The sequence below is a fragment of the Bipolaris sorokiniana genome (assembly GCF_000338995.1).
Source record: "Bipolaris sorokiniana ND90Pr unplaced genomic scaffold COCSAscaffold_7, whole genome shotgun sequence".
Taxonomy (NCBI): domain Eukaryota; kingdom Fungi; phylum Ascomycota; class Dothideomycetes; order Pleosporales; family Pleosporaceae; genus Bipolaris; species Bipolaris sorokiniana.
Genome location: NW_006911901.1, coordinates 172,101 through 198,269, shown reverse-complemented (window position 1 = coordinate 198,269; position 26,169 = coordinate 172,101). Strand labels below are relative to the sequence as shown.

Genomic DNA, 26,169 nt, shown 5'->3' with positions numbered 1-26,169 from the left:
AGATAAATATGATTACCTAAAGGCCAAGGCTCACGAAGAAATGTCCATCTCATCCTTTCCCCCGGTACTCCAAAATGGAAAGTCCTACGTCACCTTCCGCCTTGTCCATCCCATTCGGGTAATCGTACCCGTCTCAACACCACTCACCCACACCACCACCTATCCTCATCTCCAAACCACCTTACAATAACACATCCCCTTCCATCCATCATGCCAATAACTGTAAGATCCTACACCCTCCCCCCAACCGCTCAAATCCCAAACTCCCCCATCCCCCTCCTACACTACCCAGGCCTCTTGAAAGAAACCGTCACATCTCCCACCTTCACCCCCACCCAGCTCCTAGACCTCTACGCCAAAAACGGGTGGCAAACCCAATGGATCGCAAAGTATGGGCCTGACATTCAATCTCACTACCACTCTACCACCCACGAAGCCATGACCGTCATTTCCGGCGTGGGCGCCACCATCCGTTTTGGCGTTGCCGATGCGCCCGGATGGCAGGCTGGCGCGTATGCGCCTGGGGAAAGGGGTGAGCAAGGGGAAGGAGGTGGAATAGAGATTGAAGCACGGATTGGCGATGTTTTTATTATTCCCGCGGGCGTGGCGCATAAGACGTTTGCTCCGCAACCGGAATCCCGCGAGTTGGCATTTCACCAGCCGGAAGATATCGCTGGGGGCAGGGCTGCGGAGGTAAATGAAAAGACTGAAGAAGAACGAAGGAGGTTTTTCGAGAGGGTCCCGACTCAAGGCGAGTTTATGATGATGGGGGCGTATCCGTATGGAGGGGTGTGGGATTTCAAGGTTGGAGGGGAGAGGGGGAGAGAGCATGTGTGGACTGTGCCTTTACCGGAACTGGATCCGGTGTTGGGGGATAGCAAGGAGGGGCTTGTGGGGTTGTGGAGTTATTCTGGGCTAGAGAGGTAGAGGGAGGAGGGGGAATATGGACATGTTTTTGGGGCCGGGAAAGTATTCTTTTTGATGGATTGAGACATCTGGATGGAGAGGTGGCGCAGTGGGTTTTTCTTCAGGATACCAAGATTCTTTTACCACGATGCCAAAGTATCCGCAAGGCCAAGAGTTTAACTCTCTCTCCCCCTCTGTGATACTGAGATATAACTCCTAGATATCAAAGACTAGTTTAGTATCTCAACTAAATTTCTTTTAGATTTTTGATTAGTAGTAAGGAGTTTTCGAGTTGTAGCGCTAAAGAATTAATCTTAATTTCTTCTTATTCAACCACTACACTACTCTCAAGCTGGAAACACTATATCTAACTACTTTAGAGAGCTATCGCATAGTCAATACAATCTATCATCATAAAATGCGCAATTAAACGGGCTCTTAGCTACCCACGAAGTCCACCCCGCGACCTTCATCTTCAACACACTTATTCTACTACTCTGACACAAATACTACTAGAACCGCTGCGTATCTATTCTAAAATTGGTTCGACTACTCCTATGTATCACGGAAAGGCGGAGCTTGCACTTACGCAGTACCATCGATAAATTGTGACATCGTATTTGTTTTGCCCAGTATCGATAACATAGCGATCACGAGCACAGTTGCAAAAACAACAACGATCATGCGACTCTTCTCTCCCTCTAGTAGGGTGTAGAGCAGAACTGGTGCAAGGAGGACGGCGACCACGATACAGGCAATGAGAACGCGGGTGATGAACGAGCTGTGTGAAACATTGAAGATGAAGATGTTGGAGTCGCGGGAGATGAATCTTTTTTTGGGTCCCTGGTCGCTTTTTTAGTATACTGATTGTCTTGAGGAGATTTACGCGAAACAATGTTGCCAACAGCACGGCGCCGATCCGGTTAGGTGAGCAAACTTTTTTTTTGAAACACTCAATGACAGATATGATGCGGTCTTTGATCCATTATTCTAATGCTTCCACACCAGACTCTTTCTCCGGACCGAGCGTCATCAGATCACGGTTCTGGGGACATGTACTCGCGTTCGTTGCGACCGAGACAAGCAGTGTTGTTGAGAAAGTTTCTCAGACTCTAAACGCTGCGGTGAGGTGCTTTATTGAAAGCTAGAATGTCTTTTCCTCGTTGCACAAATGTATCTAATACCCATCATCAGCGGCCTTTCTGTGCCCCCCCCTCAATTACAGCTTTTTTCTTTCTTGATGAAACTGATGGTTAAATTTACTATAATTTGCTAATCTTGCATTTATTTCGTCTAGTAATGTAAGTCTTTTACTGTTTTGATCCAGCCCGGCTGCAATTGAGAAATACTAGTGCCTATGAGCACGACTCCAGGTCTTGGGCAAAACCATAATCTCCCTTTCGCCGAAGAATGGATACGAGTGGTGAAAGGATTGATGATCTCACTCAATTTCGAGGTTGCTGAACCATCACCTAACCTTCCCGAGGTCTTGGACGAGCTTCGCCGCAGTCAAATTTTACATTTTGCAGTACACCGAGGCCCTAACGATGAAAACTTGTGAGCCAGTTCCATTCTCTTGAGAGACTGGAAGACTAATTATCTCACAACTGAAGATGTTCGCTCAACGTCTCTGGCTAACTTGCCACAGTTTCTGGCGTACCTTTCTGCGTGCTCAACTGGCCCAAACAATAACACAAGTACTCTGCTTGTGGATGAAAACATCCACCACATCAGTAGTTTCAGATTAGCTGGATTTCGTCACATAGTTGGGACACTCTGGGATGTGCAGGACGAATACTGCGTTGATACTGCAAGAGTTTTCTATGGGACGTTGAGAGATGAAGGGATTTCAGATGACGCGGTGTGTCTTGGTCTCCATAGGGCAACGATGACTCTGAGGAACAGGACTATTGGCACACTTGTCAAAGTGGGCTCATCTTTGACGAAGACGAGTGTAGAGACTACCAATGTAACAGTTTGAATATCGTTTAGTGTACAGTGACTGATTAGATTTAGGTCACAACTATCGATGTCTCACAAACAGTTAACGAAACTTCTATAGATCTAGTTGGTGTCAACAAGGCTTCTATTACCTCAGACGTGCGCACGGCTAAACTAGTTAATAGACTAGCAAAGCAGGAGAATAGATTGCACCCGCGGTATTGGGCACCATAGGTTCATTTTGGATTATAGCACGTTTATTGTCTAGTAATTCCTCTAGATATCACTTGGAGCAGGGTTAGAGATAATAGATATAGATACAGAATTACACTAATGTAACTACGAATTAGGACTTCCAAAGGGAGAGTTTAGCATAAGGCCGATTGCAGGAATATGTAATCAGATGGAGTGACCCGAATTAAGCTCACTTCTATATACTATAACTGAGCCTTTTATATTGATTGATAAGAGGAGGTGATTAATAGCTTGACTATGTTTCCTAGAGACACGTTTAGGATTAAACATCCACTTTCACCAGAATGAATCATATTATTGAAAGGCGACAAAGTAACGCACTACCTGTTTACCTCTTCATGAAGCACCCTATGCAGTATATACTGGCTGTGACAACGGCGCGGCTACGAAGGCTGGATACGCCGCTATTTCGGCTGTGGCGGCTTCGTTCAAGGTGTTTCCCAATGCCAGAATATGTAAGCGAGGAGATCAGCGGGACGCGTGGGCATCCGTCGTTGATGTTGTTGTTGTTGTTGTTGTTGTCTCAAAAATACCCCATGCCAGCCGCCATTAACAGCATCTCTCATTTCGCACCAGCACTCCTCTCTACCTCCCTCTGCACCACCACCTTCCGCCTCCGTTCCACCGCCGGATCCAGAAAAGGCGATGGCGTAAGAAGAGGATTATACGAAACCACTATCGGCATTCCGTCAACACATGTATGCTAAAACACAATATGCAATCTCATATGCCAACATACCCTTTGCTTTGCGCGGCTCAGTACTAAACATGACTTCGTCCCGCGACGCAGTCGTGTTTTGCACCGCCGTCGACGTCAGGGATGTAGTGGCTTTCTTCAAGGGCCGCTTTGGGAGGAGCGTGTGAGGCATCGGCAATCTTGAACGCGAGCTCTTTTATATAGTATGTGTATATGTTGGCTTCGGGGATAGTGTGCGGAACATCGGATAGCAGCAGGAGTTGCTGCGACCCGCTGCGTCTTTGGGATCCGTGGTACTGGTACAACGATCGAGTTTATGTTTTGGGTGACGACGCTAAGGGCGGCGTGGAGTACCGCGTGAGGTACGTAGCACAACATCGATTGACAGGTGGAGCCGCGGGTACGTGCCGAGAGTTAGGCGAAGTCCGCTAGACCGAAACAGGAGGCATCCACAGTTTATCAGATAGTCATCATGTAAAGATTTAGACATGCACGGAATCTCATGTTTTTGGGAAGGGTGACAAGAAAGTATAATCAGAGTTTCGATGCAGACTCCATTGTTTATGGTATTATTCTCATAAGTAATAGTTCAATCCTCTCCGTTCTCGAAGTCATGGTGATATCTACAACCCACTCTTCTCGTTCTTCTCGTCGCGTACGCTCAAAGTATCGACGTTCTCGGCATCGCCAATCTCCCTGCCGCCCATAAAGTTGCTCTCCTTCATGTTGTTCAGTGCGTCTTCTTGTTTGTCTGCCTTGCGGAAAGTCATCCAGAAACCAATACCACCACACAAGGCAACAACAGCGACGGAACCGTAGTTCCATACCAACAGAGGATCTTCAGACAAACTGACAAAAGCCTGACCCAGCGCGGCAGAAACTGCAGAGGTGGAAAGGGCGATAGCTTGGACCGTCGACTTCATGTTGTTGGGAGCCTTGGTGTACGCATACTCGAGCTTGGTGATGGATGCCATGATTTCGGAGAAACCAATTAAACCGTATGGAACGACCTGAACCCAAACTGTAATATCGGCGTTGCAGTCCTTACGTGTCTTGCTGAGAGCGTTGATGTTGTCTCCACATGGTGACAGCTTGTAGATGTAGGACTGTATAACGCAAGCCGACACCATAGCTAAAGAGCTAAGCGCGAATCCAGCCGTAATCTTCTTGATGGGCGAGAAAACAATGCCTGCCTTCTGTAGTCCAGGGTAGATGACGAAGTCCATGATCGGAATCAGGATGACGATGAACAGGGGGTTCAGCTTTGCAACGATATCGTTTGGAACCTGACCTAGGTTCATTGTATTTGCTTGAGAAACAAGGTTCCCCTGCATTTGGTTGTAGCTTAACCAATAAAGCGGAAACCACAAGAAAACCTTGCAGGCAAGAATTCCTCTTCTTACTTCGTCAACCCAGGCATCGTCAAAAGTCATCCAATCTGGGACGGGACGGTTGTTGCGGCGAAGAACAGATGGTTTGATCCTCTCCCAGAAATCTCCGTCCTTGAACGTGTTCTTGCGAGGAGAGTTCTTGACACCGAATTTAACAAGCTTAAAGGCTTTGCCCATAACGGATCCTGTGGGTGGTGAAAGCTTGTAGTGCTTCTTCATGGTGACTAGGATGAGCGGGCAAAAGATATAGCAGATCGTTGGAAGCGTGTATGCCCTGTATTCACAGTCAGTAGTTACACAATGAGTTACAAAAGACAGTGATCCTACAGATAGAAGGAGTGGAAGTGCTCCGAGTAGACCATTGCAATAGATCCGGTGATAGAACCACAGTTGATGAGGAAGTAAAAGTAAAGATAAATGCGTGCCGAGGTAACAGCAGGGCAGACAATTTCCTTCTTTCCGTTCTTGCGAACGCGAACATAGGCCCTTTGGTCCTTGTATTGCTCTGCGATCAGGGGCGAGATATTACTCTTGAAGCCACCAGTGCCAATGCCCATGATTACGAGACCAACCGAAAAGATGGAAATGGCGACTTTGGGCTTTACAATGATTGGAGGAATTGCAGATAGGATGAGGATGATGTGACCGATGATAGCAATGATGTTGGAGTACTGAATGGTTTTGTAGCGTCCCCAGTACTCATCAGCAAGCCAGGCACCTCCAAGAGGTGTGATGTAGGACCAAAACTGGTTGAACATATTCAGTCCCGTACTGGCACGCTGGCCCATATCGAGCGCTCCTGGAAGGAGTTAGTAAGATAGTTTATTCGCTACCATGAAGTTCCACTTTACCGGAACCAGGCTTCTTGAGAAATCCAGCGCCTGTAACTGAACCTGGGGGCAAGGGCTTCTGAATGAAATCTAGCGGCTGCAGTTAGTAAAGATTGCAATAAACGAACAGTACGTGACTTGGCTCAAGCTTACTAACGAAGACAGCACTGGTGCCGTAGTAACTGAAGCGCTCGACAAACTCGACAACAGCCACAGTCCATGCTTGCCATGGGATCTTTCCGGCGACTCTGGGGAGAGTGGCCCATTCTTCTTCTGTAGGAAATGGAAAGGCACTGGCGCCGCTTGATACGGAATCCGTATCGAAAGGAATGGGATCAGTCGTCATGGTCGCTCCCTTGGTGATCTCGAGAGACGCCTTGACATCTGTAGTAACCGCCATTGCGCCGTGAGACGGACCAGTGGCTGGTCTGCAAAGGCAAGAGTGCAAAAGCGCGAGACTCGCAGAAGTGAAGTAACACAACGAGCGGTAGACTCAGAGTTAAGGGATGGGTACATGTGCGCCTTCATATAGCGACAAGCGAAACTACACCTCGGGGCATTAGACCAGACTTTTGCATGGATGGCACGCGACAATCAGAGCATTCAACCATGGAATTCGCCTCCTGCTCACATCTAGCCCGTGTTATCATAGCCATTGCATCCAGAAACAGTACCCATGACCCACGGTAACTCGGCTAGTCCGGTCGAAGGATTCTGGCACAAACCATCAGGCATGCTACCGCGGTTAAGCGCGCTGTTGGAGGCTTCCAAGCCCGTTGTAAGACGCTTCATCAAGATAAGATAGGAATGAGGGATGGGGCTGGGCGTTGGATTGGCGCGGCGGAAAGGTTCAAAGAAGACATGCCAAGCGGTGCTAAACAAGAAAAAGATAACGCCAGTCAAAGCTTCTGCGAGGCTCCGCAGTGCCAAGATGTTCCCCGTTTCTTGCTCTTGTCACCTACTGATTGCGCCTTAGCCTCCCCAAGGTACCGTTCACGAGACAACTGACTGGATACAAGACTACTTTATCCATGCGGGCCAAGGGCTTGGTCTTGGGGCAGTTGGGATAAGCGTTTTGTTATTACATGCCTCCTTCTACAAACGAACACGCGCGGCATGATTGTCAATGGGGCGTACTTGTGATGGTGTCTCCTTGCATGGCGAGGAAGCGGCGGTTAATGTTCAACTGAACCAAAGGTGCGCTGGGTGGGGATCGAGAATAGAACATCCACCGAAGTCCCACCAACCCGGATTTCAGACGCCAAAGTGCTCAGAGTAACGAGAGATGTAAATCGAAGTAAATTCTTATGTAAAGAGTGCTATTTAATAGAGACGACAAATCATATGTCCCAGCAAACTCCAAACAGCAAATAGCAAAGAAGGAGACTGTCAAACAATTGTGGCGATTTTAAGACATGCCGAAGCCCATACGCTGGTGACTACGGCTCACAGACAAAACAATAAATGCCGAGTTCGTATCTGCCAAAAGCTAATAACTTCATAATAATCGGTAGATCAAAATAGCCACCTCGACTAAAAGACTACCAACGGGCCGGTCAACAGATGCACAATCATCAGCCTTGTTCCAACTGACGGGATCATGGATCGCGTGCTCGGATAGGTTCATCTCATAAGTGCTCTAACATGTGCAATGGAACGATCCATGACTGCAGCCTTTCCATTACTGGGATGCACATCCTTTCCCGCACTGTTCTCCATAGCCCCAGCGTCACGGTGCAGGCCTGGCATCGCTCTAGTTCTCTAGAATAGTATCACCTGCAGAAAGCTCGTACCCTACCTTGTGTGTTGGAGACCACGTTGACGGATCAATCCATCCCGACAGTTAAATTCCACATGTCCGGCATCTAGCTTGAGATGAGATCCGCCAACCGTCTTAGTAAGGCCATGTACATCTCATCGTTCTTGACGCGACTGCTCAGTGCAATCTTGATTATTTCCCGACTAGAAGGATTCACTATATTCGCGCTTGATCGACTTCGTACTTGAAACCTTCATGGTGTTGTAGTCAAAGGTTCTATTCATAAACCTTGCCGAATCGCAGTCTGATTAAACTCTGATACAGGTCCAAAAGATGTAGGGACGAAGCATTATACGAATAAAAATCAAAAACATCATACGTGGATCACGAAAACACAACCAGTCACAAACTCGATGACAGCTTGATCACTACACAATTTCTTTCGGCTCGAGGATATAATTCGCTGAAAAGATTATAATACACTATGCACATTTTGCCCTTGATTCATCGACCCCTCCTACAAATGCATTCATCCACAAGTGCTAGTAAACGCCCTTGGACCTCAAACGCCCCAAAAAAGACATAATGCGATGTGATCTGATTACGCTCATTCTCATTTTCCCTTCTCATCCATCTCCAACCACTACCTGTTTCCCACATCTACTCAAACTGGTTCTCCCGATCAACCCAAACATCCTCCAGCTCCGCAAAGTTATGGAAATGCAACGGCCTGTGCACAGGGTCGTAGAAGCGAACGGGGGTATCAAGACGCACATGCACAGGCTTCTTCTCGACAGAACCAAATGCGCTGCCCATGAAGCTGTAGTTCCAGATGCCATTGTCAGGAACCAAGAAGTATCCGCGAATCTTGTCAGACAGTAGCAACTGGCACTTCTCACCGAAGCTGGTGCTGAAGCCGGCGGGGTTGTCGGACATAGTATCCTTGTTCTCGGCGCCCCACTTGTAGCCGTTGGGCGTGAGGGCCCAGGCGGCGAGGGAGACGGAACCGGGGGTAAAGGACACGGTCATGGAAACAGTCTTCTTATCCCAACTAGCGTGCTGGTTCATTAGACGAGCATGCTGGGTAACGTCGCTGGCTTGCATGTACGGCGGCTCATTTCCACTGACGGTGTGGATGATTCCCAGCGGCTCTAGATTGTCCAGATACTCGTGTCTCGGCAGCTCCTTTGGCAGCTGCACGTCACGTGTGTTACCAACTTGCGGGATCATGACAATGGTGCAAATCTCCTTCACTTGGTCATTGTCTTGTGGCGACTTGCCATAGAGGTAGCCCGCAACTTGAACGCGAAGATCGGCAATGGTGATAAATCGCTTGAGTACGTTCTTTGGCATGACATAGGTGAAGTGGCCTTCCTCCTTGACGTCTTCAGAGTTGATATAGATGTTGTTGGCACGAGTACGCAGGTTGGACGTGGCAACAGCCCTGGTACGCCACTCTGTCTTGGAGGCGAAGGAAGCCTGTTCATACTGCGAAGTTGTTGTAACAACCATCTCCTCACCGTGGATGTTCTGCGTCTTAGTGGTGACGGCAGTCAGTTGCTGCTGCTCCTCCTGCTGCTTGTCGATCTCGGCAGCTTGTTGACGTTGCATCGATGGCGCTGAAATCTCCATACCCAAGATAATATCACGCACTTCACTGCTGGTGAGTGACGAAGTGTTGACATTGTTCTTCTTGCCATAGTCGAGCAGGATGAGATCACGAAGTTGCACTTCAACCTTGATCCAGTCCTCGTCCGTTAGTGAAGGCCAGATGTGATGCTCCTGGGTGATGACCGTCTTGTCAGGTCGCAAGAGCAGCTTGGTCTTGTCTTGGTTGACATGAAGCGCGCGGAGAATCAAGATCAATCTCGAGAAAGCAGTGTATGACGAAATCGTCTTCAACCACTCGTCGTACAGGTTGAAAAGCACCATCTGAGGTCCGGTGGCTCGCAAGATCATGTCACCGAGCTTCTCCACCTTCATGGCAGCTTGGAACGGTAGCTGCAGTTCTGAGGCGCGAATAGAGATGTTGGGGAAGTCAAGCAAATGCACTTCCAGAGGATCGAGCAGACCCTTACGAGTGACAATCAGCTGCTTCGGCTGCTCTTCAACAGGCAGTGATCGAATGAGAGCTGCAACCTCTTCGGCAGTCTTCCACTTGGCCAATTGGCCAAGACGCTTCTGACCGGCCCAAACGCTTGTGTGAATAATCTTCAAGAACAGCTGGCCAGTACGAGGATTGAAAATGAAGATGGCGCCGTTGATGGGCTTAGTCGTCAAGTTACCCTCGAACGTCTTGTGAATCGTCACGCGGTACACGTTTGTATCATCAATGAACAGCTGGATCTGATTGCTGAACAGCTCCGAGTAGTTCTGAGAGTTAAGGAATTCCTGAGAACTTTCCGAAGCGTACAACTGGAGACCCTTCCTGATACGCTCTCGGAGAACATAGAGAGCTGGGTTGGCCTTCATGATCTTGGCCATCGCTTGCTGAACGAGCTGCTTGAGTCCAGGGAAGTACTGTCCGTAAGCTGAGTAGAGATTGTATGCCAGATCAATACCGATCATGAGACCAGTGGCAGAAGGGTAGATACTCATGCTATCTTGGGTGTAGTCGAGGTACTTTGCGCGCACATATCGTTCAATGTCGTGCGAATCGTAGTCGCCATATCGTAGCTGAACATCAATCCAAAACTTGTTGGTAGTCGTCGCGCTCATGGTGTCCTTAGTGTCGTACAACATGGATGGTGGAGAAACACTCCACTTGTGGCTCGCAAAAAGTAGGATATCGGCACAGGAGCTGTTCATCTTATACGACTTACGAGGATGGATCGTCTCTTTCTGCACTGTCTCGATACCAAGGGCTTCGAGCTCCTGATCAAAGACTTGGCACAAATCCATAACAACCGACTCGTGAATCTTCTGCCACAAATGGGCTCGGAAAATTTGAATAAGCGAGATCTTAAGAGTAGGAATCTTACCGTGCAAGAAGATGCCCGTAAGATCAAGCTGCACCTGGAAACCTACGTAGACGTTTGCGCGGTTTATGGTGGGGGACCACCACAGAGTGAAGCGACGGTTTGGAATTTGGTTCAAACCAGAACGCTGAGCATTCGTGAGCTTCTTGAATTTCATCGATTCTTCAAAGCCTGAGGCCTTCTCCCAGAAGAGGCCTTCCCAAGATGGAAAAGCAGTCGCCTTGAAGAGTGTATGTTCCAAAATGGTTTCCACACCACCCAACGCTTGGATACAGTCTGAACGATACTGGTTCAGATTCCACAGTTTTCCATCGTGTCTTTGGCTCGTCCACCAGAAAGGATTGCTCTTCATGTGCTGGTAGATCTTGAATTCGGTCCTGGCGCGGAAACCCTTGTCAAAACTGAGCGTACTACGATCTTTTTGGAACAACGTGTTGATGCGAGGGAGACCACGGTCCCAACTGTCTTCCAAATCCTCAAGAGTCAGTCGTCGGTTTTGTTGTTGTGCTTCTTGACGCTTCTGTGAGTATTCCATCCAGACGCGCTGCGAGTCGACAAACTCTGACTCCCATGGAATGATGTATCGGAAGATGTTTGGAATGAGCGTCTCTTCGTCGTGAGACATACCCGCACGGTAGTGCGTGACTCCAGTATCAGTTTGCTTTGACCATCGCTTGTCACTTGTCGGAATGAGAATGTGTGAGCCAGATATCATACCCAAGCCACCCAGCTCCTTGGGTGTGTAAAACACTGCAGGAGGGAAACGCGACGGCATCTTTGAGTTTAATCCAATCTTGACACGAGTCTGGATCTTGGTCTCGCACTTGACAATTGTGTCGAGCAAGTTGACAGTTGATACTGCAGCTTCACGGTAGTACGTAAAGAGCGCAATAAGCGTTGTATTCCACTTGTTGGCAATCTTCGTAAAAGTGGTGGATCCTGAAGACATCAGAATCTGTCTGATGCGGTTGTTGAACTTCTGGATGTCTTCCTCTGTGACTTGCAAAAAGGCGTCGGCGGTGCGTTCTTTTGTGGAATTGTCGACAAGCGACCAGACACTATCTTTGACGGGGAATTCGCCGGTCAAGTTTCGGATCTTGGGCAGGATGCGCACTTCGAAACCGTTCATGGAAAAGAGCAGGTTGGGATTGTCGCGACTGTAGACACTGGCAAATGTGTCATCCCACTCAATGGTCGTAACTGACCGCGGCAGTCGGTTCTTGAGATCCCAGAAGACGGCGCGACCAAGGTTCACATCGTGACGCATCAATCGCATCCTGGAATCACGCGGCCAGCACTTCTTGTTCTTGTAGCCGATGACATTCTCAAAGTTGGGATCGGGATTCTCAGTCAAGAATCGCTGGATCAAGTCTCGCGACTCCTCGGCGGTAAACCTAAAGAAGACCCAGATGCGGTCAATGTACCTAGTGTAGAGACGAATAGGGTGGCGGACCTCAGTTTCCTTGTCCTTGAACTGCAAGAAATCATTGGGACTCTCAGGAGCGCCAGCGATCTCATTTGCACGCTGCAAGCCCAGCAGCAAGATATCCAAGACAAGACCATAGTACTGGAACACGAACCCAGAGAATTGTAGACCACGAATCATGCCATAAGCATTGACGTGGTTCATGTCCTTGTAGTTGAGCTGTACGTTGTTCTTGGCTGTGATGTAGTCTGCCAGGTTGTGGTCCATGATGAGACGCAACAGTCGGTTCAACATTGTCAGGTCTATCTTCTCGTAGACCTTTGATAGCTGGGTTTCGATCATGACGTTGCATTCGCCATCCTTAGTCTCCCAGACTTGATCAAGATTGTTGATACCCTGTGCCCATTTGTATGTCAAGAGAGGGGGAACTTCAGAGTCTGAAGGCTTGATCCAAGCCGGGAATAGGTGTCGCTGATCGGCTTGGTACCACAAGTATTGATCAAGGTATGCGTCTGTGATCTTCTCCATTGGCTCAATGTCGTATACAGGGTTGATGCTGCTGTAGTTGTCGTTCATATCAATACCAACTTCCTTGAACGCACGTTGCGTAAGCAGGAAGCGCTTAATCCTAGCCAGTGTTGTTCCAGGAGAGTCATATGCCTGCTCGATGAGTGCCAGTTCTTCACGCTGGCTCTGATTGAGACGACCCTTGACAGAGTAAGCTTCCCTCAAACGCTCCAACGCTAGAATCAGAATCTTGGTGTCGTGTTTGTATGAAACACTGGGGAAAGGAATCGGTTGGAACTTTCTGGCTTCGAGCCAATGTACCATGGTCGTGTAAATAGCAACAGCTTCTTCGGACGAAACATAAGGACCATCCTTCATGTAGTTGTGCTGGCGCTCCTGTTCGGCCTTGAGCCACAGACGGGTCAATCGTCCCAGATTCTTCTTAGCAACAGTCTTGTCAACAGTGGCACCTCGTCGAATGCGCTCACGATTGTAATGGGCGACTGAGATCCACCAATCGGCCTTGCTCTTGACATAGCGCAAGATGATGTTTTCGATAGGTGCCGGCAAACCAGGAACCTTCCAAGGGATGTTACTCTTCCAGCAACGCCATGCTTCCGAAAGATGTTGCAAGACGGTGTTGACCTTGTTCTGCTTGATTCCCTCAGGCATCATGTCCATAAGATCGCTCATGACGGCTGCACGAAGCTCAAGATCGAAGTGCGATTCTACTCGCTGCTTGGTGACAGTCTTTGCGACACCCTTACTGTGTCTGCCCTCAAACTGACGTGAAAGCAAGTTGCCTAGCCAGCGCTCGAGCAGAGGGATGATACCTCGCATAAAGAACAACCAGACTCTCCAGGCGGGAGCCCAGAAACCACATCCAGGACCCTTGCCCACAGGGCCAGAGTTGAATCGGTAGTAAATCAAATGTTTTAGGTCCTTACAGGATCGAATCTGGTGCATCAGCTTGTACTTGTAACGGTACATACCAGTCAGCTGACCGACGTGGTTAAAGGCATACAGGATACCATCGGCAAGCTGAAAGGCGTCAATGTTGCCTAGACGATATTGCACCTGAGCATCAACAATGAGCTTCGTCAATCTCAAGATTTCACGCATCAGATGGAAAGCATTTCCGAAACGTGACTTCTTTCGTTCCTTGGTGGTAAGAGTCTTGACCGGCTTCAAGTTGAAATTGTAGTCGAGATGCAGATAGGTCAAGTTCTTGCGGTGGATGAGTAGGTTCAGCATGTTGTAGCCTTGGCGGCACACCTGCAGACCGGCTTCAACCCAGTCAATCTTGGTCTGTTGGAAGAACTTGGTGCTCTTCAATGTCCTCATAAGGTTTTGCTTATTTTGTGCTTGAGGTGGTTTCTTGTGCAGTTCGTTGAGAACATATGTCTTCAGCAGCTTCTGGTAGGAGACTCGGACTTTGACTGGCTGGCCCGCAGGTACATGTTCGAGGTACCATTGCTTGACCAGGGGAACATCCTGTGCCCTGACCATGCGACCTGATCGCTTATCAAACGGATGAGGCGCCCACCAAAGCGCAATAGCAGAAGCAGTGTCTGGTGTAGAAAGATCCTCATCAGCCATGAATGGCTCCACGTCTTCGGGCATCTGGAAATCATCCTCGTCGTCCTCGTCGGCATCCCCGAAAACCATGTCCTCGTGACTTACGGCCAAGTTCTTCGGAGCAACAGCTCTGGAAGAAATAGGATTGATTCCAGGATCGAAGTAGAAGGCTGGTAGATCCGGATCTTCTGCGCGGACGTAGACAACCTGTGGATATGAGTACCAAGCCAGCTTGACACTTCGAGGTAGCGAGTTGTAAAGGTATGGGTATGATACGCGGTATTCGGTCCGGATGGGGGATCGGAAGATAATGCGGTCGATTGCGTTGAACTCGCCAAAGTCCTCGTCATTCGGGTCAATGTCCTTGTACAGGGGCTCAAAGCGAGGACCCCCGGGTATCGCAACATTGAGGGCCTTGGCAGTCTGGAAGCTGTCTAAATCAAACATGTGAAAGTAGTTCTTGTCAACAATGTCGCTGAGAAGCTGTTTGCTTAAGCGATATAGAGTCGCCATCTGAGGGAGATCCAGATTCCAAGTCTCGTAACTGGGACCGTTCACATGTGGAGTGTCGAGAAGTGGCCGGTGGTCATAAAACCATTCAAACACAGGGCTATCCTCGTCCTCGTCAAGTTCCAACTGGATGGGCTCCAAAGGCTCCACATCCTCAATGTTCTCCGAGTACGAAAGAGGGGGCTCTTCATCGTCAAAGGGTGGGAAACGCATTCGCTTGAAATGTCGGCGGTCGCTCTTCTCCTTTCTCATAGCCAGCCACATGGCGGCCCATTGTGCGTGGAACACGGGCTCAATCACACGGGGAACTTCATTCACTAGCGTCAAGCACCCATTGGTGTGGTAGAGGACTTTTACATCACGTCTACTCTCCCAGGGCATGGGCATATTCTCGAGGAGCTTCAGAACAGCATGTGGCATGAACTTCAGCGCACCGAGATAGCTTCGCTTGTCTGAAGTGAACTTCTTCTGAGATACATCGCCAATATCCCTGAAGACCTTGCGCAAATGTTCTGGGGGGAGATCTGCCTTCTGCGTCTCCACAAAACCAGCCTTGCGCTTTTCGCCGAACCTTTGACGCTGCTGTCTTAGCCAGTCCTTCTTCTTCTGCGCGAACTTGGTGATTTGTGGGTCGACCGGTGGGCGCATACCGGGAGGTCCAACGGTGCCAGGCGCGCCTGGTGGGCCCGGAGGTGGTGGTGGCGGAGGTGGTGGCGCATATCCAGAACCTGGAGGGCCTGGGGGAGGAGGACCCGGTGGAGGGGGTGGAGGGGGTGGAGGAAAATCCATGTTGATTACTGTAGGGTATAAAAAGCTGCTGCCGTCAGATAAAGCTCCTGGGCGCGACTGGAATGGATTTGCGCTGAGAGGGTCGGGGGTGAAAGGATGATAGCTAGGTCTCTAGCAACACCTTCTTATGTTTGGCAACACCGTTTAACAGGGAACGAGAGATTTGCCGACCTTTAAGAAAACGACACTGGTGCAACACTGCACTGCACGAGTCGACTGAGCACAGGTCGCGACAAGCTTAGGAGTCTAGTCCTGAGCTCTGCGGACAGCGCCGCGGTCGAAGAAGGGAAAAGTCGCGTCGGCGCGCCCGTTCAACAACAACCTCCAATTGCTCGAAATTCGAAAGAGAGGCGGCGCACACGATGCAGAGATACGACCCCGCGCGTTGTGTGGGTGAGGTGATGGAGATGGATCGCTAGTGGCGTGCATGAACTTTTGTCTTCGCGACATCTGCAGACAGCAACACGGGCACGTGACTAAGGCGGTGGGTCGCCGCACGCTAGCTTCTGCCTAGCCCACTAGCGCCAGGTCCTGGTAAGCGAGAATTGCAGAACACCGGAATTTTGATCTCTCGACGTCCGATCACTAACGACACAGCACCCCAGTGGTAAGTTTCATCGACAACGTGCTGGCAGTTATTGTCCCATACTAATTCTTGTCTAGACTCAGGTACGATTTTTTTCGGCGCGCCACGCCACCTCGGAGACGACATCGCTCACATCACTGCAGACAATTACCCACTGACTCCCCGGGAAATCTATCACGATGCCTTCCAACAGACTCACCTACGTACGTCGCACCGCAATCTCGAGAGCTGGACCCGGCGATTGAGAGTGCCCAAGAGGAAATTCGGAATTGAAGGCTGACATTGGGCAGAGGCGACGTGCGCCATACAACACCAAGAGCCAGAAGGTCCGCATTGTCAGGACTCCCGGTGGTGAGCTCCGTTACCTGCACATCAAGAAGAAGGGCACTGCCCCCAAGTGCGGTGTAAGTTGAATTGACACGGCGTCAAGACGTGCTATTGACGATTGCCAGGACTGTGGTACCAAGCTCCAGGGTGTCCCCGCCCTCCGCCCCCGCGAGTACGCCCAAGTTTCCCGCCCCAAGAAGACCGTCCAGCGCGCTTACGGCGGATCGCGATGCGCCAACTGCGTTCAGGACCGCATTGTCCGTGCTTTCCTGATCGAGGAGCAGAAGGTCGTCAAGAAGGTGCTCAAGGAGTCCCAGCAAAAGAAGCGTTAAGCGGTTTCGTTGAAGGATGATGGGGTTTAGCATGTCAAAACTGGGTCAACGGTGTTACGTGCATTATGGGCAGTCTCCTGGTTCGGTCGGCTTTTACGATATCAAGAAGATTTCTGCGCCACTCGGCCAGGATGTAGCTGAGTAGGATCACGAATACATCCACAAGCTACGACACGACTCTCCCAGGATACTATAGTGTGACGCCAATGTGAAGCGCCGGTGGCTTGAATGCTTGCTCAGAAGCCGTATTCCAATGCAAACTGGTGCGCCTAAAATTTCCTGGCTTGCGTCTTTCGAGAAGAATGCGCGAGTGCTGCTGTCGGTCAACACACGGCTTGAGGGCAGAATTGTTATTGCAACATAATATCAACATGTGCTCAGACGACAGTGGTACCGAATCGGACTATATACATATTTGCTTATATGTCATAGCCTGCATACTAATGACGACGATGTGAACCATGTTTTGTATCGATGTATGAGTAACAGACGTCATTTCCAGACTGTGAGGCGCTTGTCATTCAGACTCAGATACAAATAAATCTAGCCGTGACGGGAGAAACATGTCGGATAGCCACGGTGCCCAGCCAGAAGAAGGCTGGTGAGCCGCGACTCGAGCATGGGCCCGATGATGTGATTGGTGGTTGACGAGCGTTCATGTACGTAGAGCTTGCCGGCGCTCGAGGACGTGGAGCTTGCAATTTGCGATTGCAACGACGCGCATAATCGAGCGTCTGTTCCGCGCCCTTCCTGGTCCTGGAGTGTTGGAGTCAGACTTCGGCGCCGCGAGTGAAGGTGACTTTTGCGCTGGCGGCCTCGGACACTCAGCCAGCGCGACCCCCACTTACACTCACCTCGACACCCTAAATTGTCTGCGATATCGGTCGCCATGTCGAACAACATGCTACATTCCTTGTCGCCGACGACGCCAGGACTGCAAGCCCTTCCGCACCCTTTCGCTAGCCCCAACAGCAACCATGCGCGCGGTTTCAAGCGCTCAGCATCCAGTGACGACGACGAAAACGGCGATGGAGATACGCGCCCGTCGTCGTCGTCGCGGCGCAATACCGCCGTGAAGCGCGCATGCAACGAGTGTCGCCAGCAAAAGGTATGCAAGATCAGTCTATGTGCCAGCCGGCGGTAGACCGTTGGGCGATCAACATCCTTGTTCTTCTTTTTCCACAACCACTGCTTCTTCCTGCTAACTCTAATTTTTTTCTTCACAGCTCAAATGCAACGTCCAGCAAGATCCCTTCGTCAGCTGTGGCCGCTGCCAGAAGCAAAACCTACGATGCGTCATCGAGCCCAACTTCAAGCGCATAGGCAAGCGCAACCGGAATGCAGAGATGGAGAAAGAAATGGAGTATCTGCGCGAGAGGCTGGCCATGTACGAGGGCCAGTCCACGCCAAACCAGCCTGTCCTCAAAGCTCCGCCGCAAACGTCAAATAATAGTCACAACTTCACTCCCGGTTCAGTGCCCAAGGTCGAGGACGATGCATTCTTACAAACACAACACACACAAGTTGCGGCAACGTCTCTGCTGGACCTGCGCAGCGGATCGCCCATGTTCTTTTCGCTCGGCACGGGCGAAGTGCGGCTTGGGCACAGCGAGGTCAACGACTTGTTCACCGAGTATTTCCAGCTCTACCACCCATTTTTGCCATTCCTAGACCAGGTACGGTCGCCCGACGAATACTATTCCCAGGACCATAAGCTCCTGTTCTGGGCCATTATCGCTGTTGCCGCACGTCGCTACGGACCTAGGCCGTCCCTTCTCAAAGAACTTGCCAAGCCGCTCAGCGATCTGATTTGGGATTCGATAAGAAATCAACCAAACCATCACGTGGTCAAGGCCTTGTGTCTTCTCTGTACCTGGCCTCTACCGGCAGAGCGAACAGTAACAGACCCAACCTTTATCCTCTCTGGTGCCATGATGCAAGTCGCAATGCAAATTGGCTTACACCAACCAACCCATCCAGATGACTTTTCTAGAACGAAGATGCGCTTACGACAAGAGGATATTCACGACCGCCTGAGGACATGGGCTGTCTGCAATATTGTAGCACAAACGTAGGCCTAGTCTTGCTTGCAATCCCAGACAAAGACTAACAACTTCCAGAGTATCGACAGGAAACGGACAGCCCTCTATCACGCTCTACGACACCACACTTGATTTCAAAGTGGATGACGAGGAGCACATGCGTATCATACCACCAACGCTGTTTGTTCGGCTTCGCCAGGAAATGGCAGCAAGCAGGATTAACAAGCTACTGTACTCGGTGAACAGTCGTCGATTTGCCGAAGGTGCTGCCATCAGTTACATGAGTCTCGAAGCAGATCGCCTGAAGGAGGAGCGTGTCAAGGAGGAAAATAGTTCTCTTGATGGCGTGGATAGTGGTAAATTATACTGACAGTATTCGCCCCAAGCACTGATTGACTAACAATGAGTAGATCTGGAAGAGCTATATCATTACGCCGTCTCATTGCACCTTCACTTATACTCTTTCTTTAGCACTGAAGCCCGGCTGGAGAGACGTGACGATCTTGTCGCCTTGTATTTTGCCGCGACAGCTTACCTGGAACGCGTCTTCAAATTGCATAGCGATGGAAAACTACCCTACGTTCCCTATTACGTCATGCAGATGGCACTCGCGGCTGGATTTGCCCTACTCAAACTCCTCAATTCCGACTTTGCCAGCAAACTGCCCGCGGATAAAGGTCGACAATTTGTACTGCAAACGGTTGACGCACTGAGAAAGGCTAAAGTGTGGTCCAACGACCTTTTGGATCGGTTCGCTGAAGTGCTGGCACAGCTGTGGAAGGAAAGCTCTCGAGGTCGCAGCTTGCACAGCATGTCGCAATCACCCTCCCTTAGCAATGCGGGTATGAACAGTAGTATGTTCAACCACCACAATCAGCGGCAACAGCAACAACACGACCAAAGACGAAGCAGTGCCACATTACTAGATGATCCCCTCGGTCTAATAATCAGAAGCCGGATGAGTATGAGCGTAGTATTTGACTGTGCATGGCGCTGGCGCGAAGCGCAGGTTGCCGGTGCTGCGGAATTACTCGAAAAAACCGTTACAACGAATCCCACCAACCCGGACTCTTCTGGCAATTCCACACCGCCAAATGGTGTGGTAATCGAGAACCCTGCGCATACCCTGCCAAACTTCAATCCACACATCAATACGCTCAGTATGCCGCTTCAGCTCTCTAATGGCATGGCGAGCGCCAATAGTTTTGAAATGTTCGATTCTGTCTCTTGGTTGCTGGATACACAGCCAGACTGGACATATGGCAGTGGAACTTTTGGAAATGATTTTGGTGTCTAGTCGAATCTGGACCAACAATGAGGTCACTGGTTCACGCAGGATCATCCTGAACTGGTTTCTTCGCTATCAGAACTGCAGCCTGTGCTCTGAGCCGCCTGAAATCTCTTTCTGGTCCTGCAGCAGATTCATCCAAAGGCAATGTGGAGGTAAATAAGTTTGGATCATTGAGGCATCTGCGAGTTTTAGTGTTTGATTTAGCGTGGCGTTTGGGCGGGGAATTGATCATTGAAGTTTTGAGTCCACTTAGTGACACTATATGTCTTTATTGTTAATGTGTTTGAATTTAGCTGTAAATGTCTAAATTGATTAATATAACGTGTGTTCTCCTTGCTTATTAGATGTGACAATTGTCTCCTTGGTTAGTTCGGACTTGCGATTCATTGTGTGTCTGTTGGCCAGACGAATGGGTTATCATCAATTTTTGTAATATTAAATTGCAGTATCACTTTTCAAAATTCAACTTCTACCTTCGCCTCTCCTATATTTTATTTCCTATTGTCTATGTGCCTTGTATTACATTTGAACAGAAATTCGCTTAGATATCAAAATATTATGATAGCGAAGTAAAATCGGACCCAGGATGGTTAAGGAGAGTTCGCTAAGATAGTGTCGATATGTTAGAATGTTTAAGGAAAACAATTTCGCTAAGAAAGAGTTGGATAGACGGAGGTTTCAATACCAAAAAGCTGTAGCTATAGTTCGGAACGACAAATAAAAACTGAACATAGAAAAGTTACTTGTATTAGCAAGAAATGATAACATAATCTAGATATGATTCAAGAGAAGGAAGATGACTTGATATGTCAGAAGAATCCATATTAGGCAGTAGATATCGAAGCAGTAGTTTCTGAATATTAAATACCTTTCCAACTGTAATCATTGTAAGAAAATCTATGCAACCCATACAGCATACCCACATAACACAGAACAATCCTGACTCAACGTTCAAAAAAACCCCCATAAAAGCATATAGCATACAAAAACGCTCGAATGGTCTTGAAAATCTTAGGTTAGACGTAAAAAAGGAAGGGAGATGAACGCTTAATGCCCACATCCACACGCCTCGCCATGCAAAACACCCTCATTCCTCTTCTTGAAATCACCCCCATAACTCGCCAAATGCGTCTGGCCATCCAGTCTCTCGCCCACATCCGGAATCTTACCCATCCAACTGACTTCAGTGCCATTGAAATCCTGCACCGTCAATCCCCGGCCCTTTTCGAGCAGTTCCCTCGTTACAGCATTGACATCGACATTCAGATAGTCCCTCAGGAACTGGCCAACCTCGGTGTTCTCATGGTTACCCTGGAGTGCGTGTGCAGCTTCGGGATCAGAGGTATAGATGTTCACGTCTGCGGCGCTGTGACCGTGAGTCGACCAGCCCGTCTGCGAGCGGCGCGAAATCATGTCTGCGTATTGGTAGAGGGAAGTTGCGGGATCCTTGACGAGATTGTTGACTTCGTCATCGTTGAAATCGTGGATACCCAGACCGGTGGTGATGGAATCGCGGATAAAGTCGGCGGTTTGATCGGCCGAGGGTTTGGTTGCGAGGAACGTGTTGTAGGCGAGAGCGAGATGTTCGGCAGAGTGGGAGGCGTTGGCGAGGGGAGATGGGTACCAGAGATATTCGGGGTATGAAGCATGGAGTTCTGGAGGATGTGTTAGCTGCGGTTTGTACAAAAAGTGTGGGAGACGTACGTCGAGCGGCTGCTAGGCCACCAGTTTCGTGGTCAGATGTCGAAACCATGACGGTCTGTGTCTTCTCCTTCTTGATAAAGTTGAGCACGCTGTTAAAAGTCTTGTCATATGCAAGCACCTCGTGGACTTGAGCAGCAGGGTCGTTGTGGTGGCCTGCATGATCGATCCTGGAACCCTCAATCATTAGGAAAAAGCCCTTGTCGCTATCCCTGGTCGCATGGCTGAGCGCCTTCATGGCGGCCTCGGCCATCTCGTGCAGACTTGGGTAGATGTCGTTTTGATTGCGGCGGTCGATTTCATAAGGGATATCTGTGGCAGCAAAGAGTCCTAACATGGGGAAGTCGACCGAAGCTCCGCCCTTCAAATTGTCGAATCCAGCACGGTCCGAGATGTAGTTGAATCCATTCTTCTTGGCCACCCCGACAATGTCCTTGTCATCGGCTCGACAGCTCGAATCGCCGGTCGAGTTTGATAAGAAGTGGCATCGGCCACCGCCAAACATCAAGTCAACCACACGTCCAAGCGGATGGTCTCCAACCATTTGTTCCGCAATACGGTCTTCCTCAGATCGCATGTTCACATGCGCAGCAAAGCACGCCGGCGTAGCATCAGTGATGCGCGTTGTAACTACCAAGCCGGTCATGTATCCCGCCTTCTTAGCCGCTTCCAGCACAGTACCGCATGGCTCATGATCCGGTGTTACGGAAATGGCACCGTTGTAGCTCTTTTGCGCGCAAGAGAAGGCCGTCGCACCGGCTGCTGAGTCGGTGATGAGCGAGGAAGAGGAGCGTGTTCGTGACTGGCCGATAAGGTGCTGATCAATGACGAGCTGCTCATTGAAAGGAGCGCCATTCTGGAACTGCATGAAAGATCGCGTGAGAGATAGCGAGGTAGGGCCCATGCCATCAGAAACCATAAATATCAGGTTCCTCTTCCCACTTGCTTGGGGTGTCTTGGAGTCACTCGAACTTTGGAGAAGAATGCCGAGTACAACGACAGCGCCTGTTGCAATAACAGCCCAGACAAACAGTCCTACTTCTCTCCATTTCTGTGATTGCGAATATCCCTTCTCTCCGTATCCGGTCCGGCGGCCTGTGAGTAGGGCATCTTCTTCTGCCAGGTCGCGGCCACCGCTTATCTCAGAAGACGCGCGGTTCGACAGTAGGGGGCGAGCACCAGACATGGTGGATGTTGTGGGAGCGCAAAGGCCCAGTAACGACTAAACAGTGCAAATGCGATGCGGAAGCTTGGTTCGTGGTTTGTTACATACAGACTGAAGATTACGGGGTGGAGACCAAGTCAGGTCAGATGCATAGCCACGGGGGGTGTTGCGCCGGATGATCGACACCGGATGTGTTGCTAGCGTGACACGCTCATACCACGTGATACAAGCTTTATCCCTGTGACATGCTCTTCTGGCGACGTCTTGGCGAGGCTGTAGTAATCTTTACAACAACCTACAGTAAGAGCGTGGAAAATTATGCTTAATCCTTCGCCAATGAGGATACATAGCCGCAAAGCTTAGACAGTTATAGCATGAAGAAGACAAGTAGTTTAATGCAGCATTTGTGTATAGACTTACTGGATTACAAGAACTCCAGTCGTATGCAGCAGCCGATGGCCTTCATACCCATCACTAACAGCAGGTTATCTGCCATCAGTATCTTCCCATACTTCCCTCACCCTAGCCTTTCTATTAGTATGAGTGCTCTTTGAACCAATTTCCATCTCATGTTGTATTGATCCACTACATAGTAATTTTGATCATCGTTATATGTAGTCAGCCTAGATCAGAATGACATCGAATCAGGCCAATAAAAACCACGAGTGATATCTTTTGCTTAAAGCCCATTTCGAAGGATGGCATAGGCTCTACAAACAATGTTTGAATATAAACACGTCCTGGTGAGATATTTTCAAGTACTGAGCCTGTCGTGTTGGAAATTGGTCAGCTTATTAAACACACGGAAAAATATACTGCAAAAGCCCGAAGTGGACATATATAATGCCCGATTAAATGGCTGAGCCCCTGGTAGAGAGGTATATCAGATTGTCAGCAATCTCTGCCCGAGAAAGAGACGATATTGCTGGTAAGAAGAGCCTCTGTACCAAGACTCATTAAACATTCCCGTTTCGTTCTCAATCCATCTCAAAGCGAACTACCTAAAATCATACTAACAAACCTATTTGCAATAACCGCGTATATCACAAGTTGTGGGAATTAATACCGATTGTAGTTGTTCTGTGGTTGTAGCTGCTTCACTATTTGTTGTCATGCTTGCGAAAGTAAGACATGGCCACCCTGCAGAGTATATGACCTGTACAAAAAGCTACCGCAACATTCCTAACGAGTAGTAAGGCACTACAGTTCACCGTCCCAATAGAAAAATGAGTTAGGTGAGTCATGTATGCAGGCCAAATCACTAGGAGCGAAAGACAAATATAAAAATAAGTAGTTATGCACTCAAAATTGAACTTTTTATTTCGACTAAAGCATTGGCTGGTGAACACACTGCATCTACTTAGCCTATGAAGAATATCCATGAACGCCCACGCTATGCTTTTAAAATAAGGATGAACTGGTCCAAGCTACTCAAATGATTCTGCCTCTAAATCTCCTCAGATTCCGTCTCGAGCCATTGGCCAAAGTAGACGCAAGTACGTGCTGAAATTTCACCCTCGTCTCCACATAGATCAAATACTGGACAGTTGCCGCAGGGAGCGTCTACGAAGCCATTGTAGACTTTGGTATCTGTTACGCGTAGCACAGTCCGGTAGTTGGTACCAGATATTTTCTCTAGCCGATCATCGAGCACCATCATCTCGAGTAATTGCTCCATGTCATCTTCACGCACGGATTTGCCACGTAAAATCTCTTTCGAGTTGAGCCAGTTGGCTACGGAGGCGGCGGTCGGGTACTGTGGGTTGTGTCGATGGACAAGTTTAGTTACATTTGGATCCTTGGATGGGTGATGAGGCTTGACAGCTGGCGCAATATCCTCAATGTCCGGAATACCTTGCACTTGCGCTTTCTTCCTGACAATGGCAGCCGTTCTATCTTCTGTGATGTCGTAATCGTTCCAGTTGCCCGGCACCCGGATGCAAGTTTCGTTCTCCACATGCTGTGCAACAATACCCGATATTGTATCGATCAGCGCCATGTCAAAATCGCCCTCGGATTGCCATGGCCCACCAGCGATATCTTCCGAGGGCTTGAGATGCTTCAAGAGATACATTTTGCGGTTGGGGTTCTTGACGCTCATGACTGACTGCACCAAGTCCTTGGACTCCAAGCTCTTGAGGCACTTTGTGAGGGTTTGCTGGGTGACGTTGGTCCTGGATCGAAGAGCCTTGGACCAGATACCTTCGGTCTGGACCTGGTCGATGTACGAATAGATGAGGCGCTCGTCGGGAGTTAGTCGTCGAAGCCTGGGCGCACATGTTAGCAGGGTGCCCGCATATGCGATTCTAAGTGTTTGTGTCTGCACATTCGTGCACAGCATCAAGGGCGCACACACTTGTCGGCCTCTTCTCGTGTTCTCAGCTTCCAGCACGTAACTCCTTCAAAAGTCATGATCTTCAAGAGATGGCGGTCGCCGAGCTCTTGCAACAGTTCCATTAGCTGCGCCATGGTATCTGCAACCTGCATGTTGGACAGGTCTCGCTGGAAGAAGATCTGGCCTGCTGGTCGTTGGGCGCATTTCTCGTATAGCGCATCGGCGGGGCTGAGGCTTTCATTGTTGCTGTTGTTGGCGTCGACGGGCTCTTCTTTGGGCACCGGCGAAGGCGCGGTTACTGAAGCCATACTGGTGGGTCGTAGGTCTGGGTGTGCGTCACCGGTCGATCATGAGGTTTTGGTGAAGGCGAAGGTGCAGACGCGACGACATTCCAACCGTGACCAAAAGTTTTTGGCGGGACCGCGGCGAGTCACGCCCAATCACGTGCTGGCGGGAGTAAAATGCGGGGGAGACGATGCCGCTCCTTCTCGCTTACCACCGCGTACACTCTTTGGTCTGCCTTCTCTTCTTCATTCTTCATTCTCCATACTCTGTCCTCTCACGCAACACCCTTCTCAAGTGTACTTACTGTACAGAGACGACTAGAGGCACAGCGGCAATGTCAGCCTCCGAGTCCCTTTGCATGCCATCCATGCTGCACCCCACGCGCTAAGTATACCTAGACACGGGTTCGTGCATTGTGACTCGGATACGTAAAGTGCCTTTACATTTGCAGTCAATCCCTTGACCCCGCATATGGGAGGCTTGCATTTGAGCAGCATATGCCGGCTAAACACTGTCGAACAATGTTTTAAGGCCACTT

General features: G+C 49.5%; 9 protein-coding genes across 9 annotated transcripts; 5 read left to right on the top strand and 4 right to left on the bottom strand.

Moving 5' to 3' along the window:
* The first annotated feature begins 21 nt into the window (after window positions 1-21).
* On the top strand, window positions 22-1,099 carry COCSADRAFT_36621 (uncharacterized protein). The gene has a single exon (XM_007701559.1). The coding sequence runs from the start codon at window positions 211-213 to the stop codon at window positions 925-927; it is 717 nt and encodes a 238-aa protein (XP_007699749.1). The 5' UTR covers window positions 22-210; the 3' UTR covers window positions 928-1,099.
* A 763-nt stretch (window positions 1,100-1,862) lies between these two features.
* Window positions 1,863-3,081, top strand: COCSADRAFT_26244 (uncharacterized protein; the record flags this gene model as incomplete). Its single annotated transcript, XM_007701522.1, has 4 exons — window positions 1,863-2,035; window positions 2,204-2,207; window positions 2,555-2,767; window positions 2,923-3,081. 4 exons carry the CDS (start codon window positions 1,863-1,865, stop codon window positions 3,079-3,081), a joined length of 549 nt encoding a protein of 182 aa, XP_007699712.1.
* A 178-nt stretch (window positions 3,082-3,259) lies between these two features.
* Window positions 3,260-4,148, top strand: COCSADRAFT_36619 (uncharacterized protein). Its single transcript, XM_007701558.1, has 2 exons — window positions 3,260-3,777; window positions 3,842-4,148. The coding sequence occupies exons 1-2, from the start codon at window positions 3,639-3,641 to the stop codon at window positions 3,964-3,966; spliced, it is 264 nt and encodes an 87-aa protein (XP_007699748.1). The 5' UTR covers window positions 3,260-3,638; the 3' UTR covers window positions 3,967-4,148.
* A 166-nt stretch (window positions 4,149-4,314) lies between these two features.
* Window positions 4,315-6,765, bottom strand: COCSADRAFT_142099 (uncharacterized protein). Its single transcript, XM_007701758.1, has 4 exons — window positions 6,174-6,765; window positions 6,042-6,110; window positions 5,518-5,989; window positions 4,315-5,464 (listed from the first exon to the last, which is right to left on the bottom strand). Exons 1-4 carry the CDS (start codon window positions 6,418-6,420, stop codon window positions 4,423-4,425), a joined length of 1,830 nt encoding a protein of 609 aa, XP_007699948.1. The 5' UTR covers window positions 6,421-6,765; the 3' UTR covers window positions 4,315-4,422.
* Window positions 6,766-8,203: 1,438 nt separating this feature from the next.
* Window positions 8,204-15,975, bottom strand: COCSADRAFT_181217 (uncharacterized protein). The gene is made up of 2 exons (XM_007701757.1): window positions 15,739-15,975; window positions 8,204-15,592 (listed from the first exon to the last, which is right to left on the bottom strand). The coding sequence occupies exon 2, from the start codon at window positions 15,565-15,567 to the stop codon at window positions 8,440-8,442; it is 7,128 nt and encodes a 2,375-aa protein (XP_007699947.1). The 5' UTR covers window positions 15,568-15,592; window positions 15,739-15,975; the 3' UTR covers window positions 8,204-8,439.
* A 147-nt stretch (window positions 15,976-16,122) lies between these two features.
* On the top strand, window positions 16,123-17,280 carry COCSADRAFT_36616 (uncharacterized protein). Its single transcript, XM_007701557.1, is given in 5 exon segments — window positions 16,123-16,174; window positions 16,188-16,189; window positions 16,293-16,356; window positions 16,444-16,557; window positions 16,606-17,280. The coding sequence occupies 3 exon segments, from the start codon at window positions 16,333-16,335 to the stop codon at window positions 16,810-16,812; spliced, it is 345 nt and encodes a 114-aa protein (XP_007699747.1). The 5' UTR covers window positions 16,123-16,174; window positions 16,188-16,189; window positions 16,293-16,332; the 3' UTR covers window positions 16,813-17,280.
* Window positions 17,281-17,567: 287 nt separating this feature from the next.
* Window positions 17,568-20,482, top strand: COCSADRAFT_116952 (uncharacterized protein). Its single transcript, XM_007701756.1, has 4 exons — window positions 17,568-17,920; window positions 18,039-18,883; window positions 18,933-19,210; window positions 19,265-20,482. Exons 1-4 carry the CDS (start codon window positions 17,702-17,704, stop codon window positions 20,149-20,151), a joined length of 2,229 nt encoding a protein of 742 aa, XP_007699946.1. The 5' UTR covers window positions 17,568-17,701; the 3' UTR covers window positions 20,152-20,482.
* Window positions 20,483-20,932: 450 nt separating this feature from the next.
* COCSADRAFT_116949 (uncharacterized protein) lies at window positions 20,933-23,159 on the bottom strand. The gene is made up of 2 exons (XM_007701755.1): window positions 21,850-23,159; window positions 20,933-21,800 (listed from the first exon to the last, which is right to left on the bottom strand). The coding sequence occupies exons 1-2, from the start codon at window positions 23,030-23,032 to the stop codon at window positions 21,193-21,195; spliced, it is 1,791 nt and encodes a 596-aa protein (XP_007699945.1). The 5' UTR covers window positions 23,033-23,159; the 3' UTR covers window positions 20,933-21,192.
* A 1,148-nt stretch (window positions 23,160-24,307) lies between these two features.
* COCSADRAFT_116947 (uncharacterized protein) lies at window positions 24,308-25,718 on the bottom strand. The gene is made up of 2 exons (XM_007701754.1): window positions 25,368-25,718; window positions 24,308-25,278 (listed from the first exon to the last, which is right to left on the bottom strand). The coding sequence occupies exons 1-2, from the start codon at window positions 25,652-25,654 to the stop codon at window positions 24,459-24,461; spliced, it is 1,107 nt and encodes a 368-aa protein (XP_007699944.1). The 5' UTR covers window positions 25,655-25,718; the 3' UTR covers window positions 24,308-24,458.
* Window positions 25,719-26,169: the final 451 nt, after the last annotated feature.

Bases quoted from the DNA above. Each gene is read 5' to 3' on its own strand.
- COCSADRAFT_36621 (XM_007701559.1), top strand. From the start codon at position 211: ATGCCAATAACTGTAAGATCCTACACCCTCCCCCCAACCGCTCAAATC.
- COCSADRAFT_36619 (XM_007701558.1), top strand. From the start codon at position 3,639: ATGCCAGCCGCCATTAACAGCATCTCTCATTTCGCACCAGCACTCCTC. The intron at 3,778-3,841 runs CTATCGGCATTC...ATGCCAACATAC, and splicing joins AAGAGGATTATACGAAACCA to CCTTTGCTTTGCGCGGCTCA.
- COCSADRAFT_142099 (XM_007701758.1), bottom strand. From the start codon at position 6,420: ATGGCGGTTACTACAGATGTCAAGGCGTCTCTCGAGATCACCAAGGGA. The intron at 6,111-6,173 runs GTAAGCTTGAGC...TGCAGCCGCTAG, and splicing joins CACCAGTGCTGTCTTCGTTA to ATTTCATTCAGAAGCCCTTG. The intron at 5,465-5,517 runs GTAGGATCACTG...CTGTGAATACAG, and splicing joins CACTTCCACTCCTTCTATCT to GGCATACACGCTTCCAACGA.
- COCSADRAFT_181217 (XM_007701757.1), bottom strand. From the start codon at position 15,567: ATGGATTTTCCTCCACCCCCTCCACCCCCTCCACCGGGTCCTCCTCCC.
- COCSADRAFT_36616 (XM_007701557.1), top strand. From the start codon at position 16,333: ATGCCTTCCAACAGACTCACCTAC. The intron at 16,357-16,443 runs GTACGTCGCACC...GACATTGGGCAG, and splicing joins CTTCCAACAGACTCACCTAC to AGGCGACGTGCGCCATACAA. The intron at 16,558-16,605 runs GTAAGTTGAATT...GACGATTGCCAG, and splicing joins GCACTGCCCCCAAGTGCGGT to GACTGTGGTACCAAGCTCCA.
- COCSADRAFT_116952 (XM_007701756.1), top strand. From the start codon at position 17,702: ATGTCGAACAACATGCTACATTCCTTGTCGCCGACGACGCCAGGACTG. The intron at 17,921-18,038 runs GTATGCAAGATC...TTTTCTTCACAG, and splicing joins ACGAGTGTCGCCAGCAAAAG to CTCAAATGCAACGTCCAGCA. The intron at 19,211-19,264 runs GTAAATTATACT...AACAATGAGTAG, and splicing joins TCTTGATGGCGTGGATAGTG to ATCTGGAAGAGCTATATCAT.
- COCSADRAFT_116949 (XM_007701755.1), bottom strand. From the start codon at position 23,032: ATGTCTGGTGCTCGCCCCCTACTGTCGAACCGCGCGTCTTCTGAGATA. The intron at 21,801-21,849 runs GTACGTCTCCCA...CACATCCTCCAG, and splicing joins TGGCCTAGCAGCCGCTCGAC to AACTCCATGCTTCATACCCC.
- COCSADRAFT_116947 (XM_007701754.1), bottom strand. From the start codon at position 25,654: ATGGCTTCAGTAACCGCGCCTTCGCCGGTGCCCAAAGAAGAGCCCGTC. The intron at 25,279-25,367 runs GTGTGTGCGCCC...ATGTGCGCCCAG, and splicing joins ACACGAGAAGAGGCCGACAA to GCTTCGACGACTAACTCCCG.